The sequence below is a fragment of the Halyomorpha halys genome, unplaced genomic scaffold, assembly GCF_000696795.3.
Source record: "Halyomorpha halys isolate HHAL.00 unplaced genomic scaffold, Hhal_1.1 Scaffold392.1, whole genome shotgun sequence".
Lineage (NCBI taxonomy): Eukaryota > Metazoa > Arthropoda > Insecta > Hemiptera > Pentatomidae > Halyomorpha > Halyomorpha halys.
In genome coordinates, this window is record NW_027114089.1 from 587,138 (window position 1) to 592,408 (window position 5,271).

The window sequence follows — 5,271 nt, forward strand, 5'->3', positions numbered from 1 at the left end:
TAAAGTTAATAAATAAGCGACAACTCACCTATATTTTAGCTCTCATGTGAGCAGTATCACTTATTATCTCACTGACACTGTTTTTTCACTACTGTTTTTATTTTAGTTCACTGGAAAAATAGTCTATTGTGGGACACGAAGTAGCATATGTTCATTTGCTAACTAGCGCATGCGCACGAGACCCCATTACAAGATTAACAATAGCATATTAAATGTATAATTTATCTTCACGTATATGTATGTGATGCACTAACACACTCTCCCCTAGCCCGCATGTCACTCCCCTTCTCTATTGTAGTTTACTTAGTGGACGAAACGAAGCCTGGGGGAATTGTTTGCATTGTGACAATGAACGATAATATTAAATTGTTTGATTAAATTATTTATAATTTTGCAAACTGCAGGATGGTGCTAGAGGGGAAGAGCGGTGGGAGCCATAACGACTACGGTAGCATCGGCGGGGCCGAGCCAGTAGGTAGCAGCACTAGCGCGGCCATGACACACAGCGACCTCTACCAGCGGCAGCCCCTACTAGCCGCCAACGGAGTCTGCCCCCAGGCCACCACCAACTTTTATAGGTTAGTAATTATTTATTATTATATAAATAGCTAATATTAATAATAGTAATGATTTACAGTATTCAATAATTAATATATTCGGTCGGTGCAAGAACTAAGCAAGCCTGCAGAATACCTTCATCCTGTTTTGTGAGATAAGGTTATCAAAACTTTACTTCAAATTAAATCTGTACCGCTGCAACACATGAAGGGTCAGAGGTGCAGTACATTTTAAGGAAGTACTGTTGCTGGACCAACGGTTGTGCAAGGAGGTGATTGTGTCAGAACCACGCTCGACGACACCAGATTTTTACCCAATTAGGGGTACCCACTTCATGAGGTAGAATGGATCCCTCACAAGGCTGACATAGGGCTTCCGTGAAACGGGGATTCCCTGGGCACAAAGTTTCTCCCATCACTTTACTTAAAAAATCTAGTACGGTGGGCGCATCACACAACTTTCACTTACCTCCCTTCTTCTACCCCTATTATTCTTCATTCGCTGTAGAACATGTATTTCTATATTAGGGGTATTCATTATGTTGTGTTAAATGTTTTAAGTTAAGGATTGTGAGCAGCCATATTTAAAGTCCTGTTAAATGTTATATGCATAAGAGCTCATAGCGGATTTTCCGAGCGACTTGTTTTATACCCTTTCCTTCCAATACTTCATGTTATTGTTTAATTCTAAGTTTAGACTAAAGTAATTTATTACAACATGCGTATAGTGAGTGAAAAGTGGAATTTGTGTAAAAGTTTATCCACTGAATGCCTTGTTGATCTTCTAGGTTGTGAGGGAGAGCATCAAGATGAGCTAATTGGCAACTATCATTACATTATTATTATTGTCATTCATTGTTGTATTAGTTAAAACATCCAAAACAATACTAACACAATCAAAAGAGAAACTACAACTATAAAAGAGAAACTACGAGCAAGTCACCTAACACAACAACAAACAAAATGATGAGCTGAGCTTGTCTGTTTCGTAACGCCATTCTCCACTTAGCAGACCTGCTAACGGACTCTCAGCAATGTTATATGTTATATCATTTTAACCTGGTAAAAGAAATATTTCTCCAATTAACATGAGTTTTTCCATTTAACACGCTTTAACATGTTAAACTAAAGATCATGAATACCCCTATTATCCATCGTGGAAATTCTCTCCCGTACCAATTTTCCAAATGAACCTTTCAATTTACAGATTGACTACCTGCAATTTCAACAGTTTCCACAAAAGTACTTTTGGTTTTATTTCTCCTCGCATAATATTAACATTTTTATTTTGCAAAAGTATGAGAGAAAAAAAAATATGAAAATACTTAGCCTGATTTTAGAAATAATTATCCTGTCAACTAAAATGCTCCTATATAAGTCAAGCTCTGCCAAAAAACTTAAAACTAATATTCTTGCCACAGTTCTTTGTTGTTGAGAAACGTAACCTCTTATACTACGGGGAGAACAGCGCCTTAAGGTTTTTGAAAATAAAGTATTACGTAAAATATTCTGACCTAAATAGGACGAATTGACGGGAGCATTTATAAGGCTACATAACGCTGTATTGAGGGAACTGCATGTGGTAAATATAATTCAGGTAATATCAGCGAATATGGGTGTGTAAGAAGTTTGTTGGGTTTAGTAAGGAACGGATCGCTAAAATGTTAATGAACACTGAACCGAAGGGTAAGCCGAAACGTAGATAGGAGGATTGCGTTAAGACTGATAAATAGATTTGGGTTTGGAGGGGCTTCATTGTACATATGTTTGTAGATTGGTGGTATCTGCATCGAACCTTCGGGTTCTCTAAGCCCCTTTATTATTATTAAATTTCAAAATAGCTATTTCTTTTATTATTTATTATGACAATCCCCCTTACTATATATATTTCATATAAGTAAGTAAAAGTACAATCTGACTATTTTAATACGATGAAAAAACAATAATCATCAATTTGTTTATGTTTTTATCCATTCTTTGTTCGTTAATTTTAGCTACGAGAAATCTTTATTTATTTGTATGCTGCTTTGGAAATTCGTACAAGGGTTTCTTGAGGTGTGAAAAAGGGTTTTAATCTTTTTTCCTGCCTGGAATACTACATTTTAACAATAGCTGACAAAGTCGTGTCCTATGGAATGCTGTCGGAAGAAACCGGGTGTTTTCGGCTATTTACGATTTACACGGATCATACCAAATGCTGTAGGCATTCAGAATGTCTGCCTAATGGGTTAGTCCTCCAGCATGGGTAAAGTTGTTATTTGTTTTTTGCTTCATATATCAAGGACGTTTTGGAAAGATTTAAATAGAAAAGCAATAGGTGAAATTATAATTATGTGAAATTATAGTCTGAAATTTAATTTCATTTTGCTGAAAAAAAAATTGTATAAATAATATAATCTTTAGATTTTCTTGTAACTGGTTATTATTGTTTAAATAAATACATTTTATCCTATTTTAGTCTCAAAAAACTTTATATTTCTTTATACTCGTACTTATAAAGTTCCTTCAATTCGGCCATCAATAACAATCTTAATACAATTTTAGAACCTCATCAATTTTTAAAAAAACTTAATGCTGGCCATTTTCCCCAGGTCATTATTTTCAATCCACAATTACCCTATTTTGTCAATTCTTCATATTAAATTAAAAATTAAAATTTTTAATCTCAGTTAAATGTCATTATTATAATTTATCACAACAATATTTGTTACCTTCGCCACACTCTTCTAATTTTTAATTCAATATGAAGCATTGACAAAATAGAGCAATTTTGGACCGAAATTAATGAGAATATCCTGTATAGAGTTTTTTAAATTGATGTAGTTCTAAAATTATTTTAAGATTGTCCTTGAGGCCGAAACGTCGGATTTATAAAGAAATGTAAATTTTTTGGTGACTAAAATTAGATAAAATTTATTTATTTAAACAAAAAAAATTATATCATATTTAAAAATAATAATAATAATAATATAGGTATTTCTTTCGCTTAATAGGTTTGGTCTTATTTTTTAAATGTAATTTTTATAAAAATTAATGTAAAAAAGTACATAATATGTAAGAAATATGGTTATATAAAATTAATTTTTGATGTATCATATGATTTATAATCTATCAAAAAAATAAGAAATGAAATATTTAAATTTTAATATTAACAAAAATCTGGAGCTTTAAATAATTAGTTAATATTGATATATTTTTTATTTAACATTTCAGAAGTAATTTTTATTTTTAAAAAAATTAATGATTTTTTTATTTTTCACATATTTTAAAAATCATTAATTTCAATTCAAATATTTAAATAATATTATTTCAAAATTTTTTGAGACAAGGTAATTATTTATTAAATAAAACCAAAAATTGTATCCAATACTGTCTCAACACTTCAAGGACATCTTCAATACAAATCATTTGTATTGAAGATGTCCTTGAAGATGGCTGGAATGGCCGAAACGTTGGACTAGTAAGAAATAAAGTGTTGAGACAGTATTGGATACAATTTTTGGTTTTATTTAATTGAAATATTTAATTTTAACTTCATTTAATAGAACCGGGTTCGAAACCCGGTATAGGAGAATCAGCCTCCTGAGAGATCCAGGTATCCCCCACTCTCTAGACCATACCAGAATAATTCCGAGAGTTTTAATTGGAATGTATTACTTATAAAAAAAAATTATTTATTAAGGTACAAATTAGCAAAAAAACTCTATTTCGCCCCACTTTGCAATGCTCGAAAACTCGAATTGGAAATTTTACACAATCATTAATAATTTTCCTTACTATATATCCTATACATAGGTAATTGATAGTAAAATTTAATTTAAATTAACTCTTGTTTTGCAATATGTTTTGTCAAAATTATAGAGCAATCTAAATTTTGGCAGGAACAAGGAGATTAGATACGGTAATTAAACATGACACTAAAACGTGACAGCTGTAAAATAAAGGAGCATAAACTGCGTAGATGCATTTAATTGTTGTATATTTTTTAAATTATTATTTTGAACTTTATTATGATTTGGTAATTTGTTTGGAGTATTTGATAAAGCTATGAAATTAAATGCAACAACGTTTGTGTAATCTGGTGAAGAGTCAAGTTTCGAAATAAATACGGAAAAAAAAAATATATGGTTATTAGCAGTGACCACGTTGATTTTGGTGATACATTTATAAGAGAAAATGTATGAATATGTAAACCTGTAATTTTTTGAACCTGGAAAAGATAGGGAATAATTTTTTTAACACCGAAAGGCAGAATATTACAAACCTAAGGTAAGCAAGCTGTCTTGAATGCGATAATTTTTTACAATAGGTTTGCATACTAAGTATACTTAGGAATCACACGTTAAACAATAATCTATATTGTTACTAGAGGTTATAAAATTTCGTTCTTTTTTTGTAAACTTACAAATTAACCCCTTGACGCAGTTTTTTGAAAAAGAAAAAAAAAAACAAAAAAAATCAATTTTTCTTATGTAAAAAACACAATTTAGAACATAATTTTGGCCAAAAAAAATTTAAAAATACATAAATAATCAAAATCTTTTTATTTACAATGTAAACATAGGCTAAAGCTATAGAAGATTATTACAGAAAATAAATAGTCGTTATTTATTTTATTATTATCACATTGTTATTATCAATTCTCGATTATATTCCAGTGTGAACAAATATAGCAGCATATAATACAATGATTTATATAAAATAATATACATAA

The 5,271-nt window shown here is 30.6% G+C and overlaps 1 protein-coding gene across 8 annotated transcripts in view; it reads left to right on the forward strand.

The window, feature by feature from the left end:
- The window catches only part of LOC106682167 (phosphatidylcholine:ceramide cholinephosphotransferase 1), a 184,228-nt gene that overhangs the window by 162,792 nt on the left and 16,165 nt on the right, over positions 1-5,271 (forward strand). For all 8 annotated transcript variants that reach the window (XM_067051360.1, XM_067051356.1, XM_067051359.1 and 5 more), the window contains one exon: positions 405-578. In XM_067051360.1, coding sequence (XP_066907461.1) covers positions 406-578 — 173 coding nt within the window. In that variant the 5' untranslated portion in view covers position 405. The remainder of the gene's footprint in view (positions 1-404; positions 579-5,271) is intronic.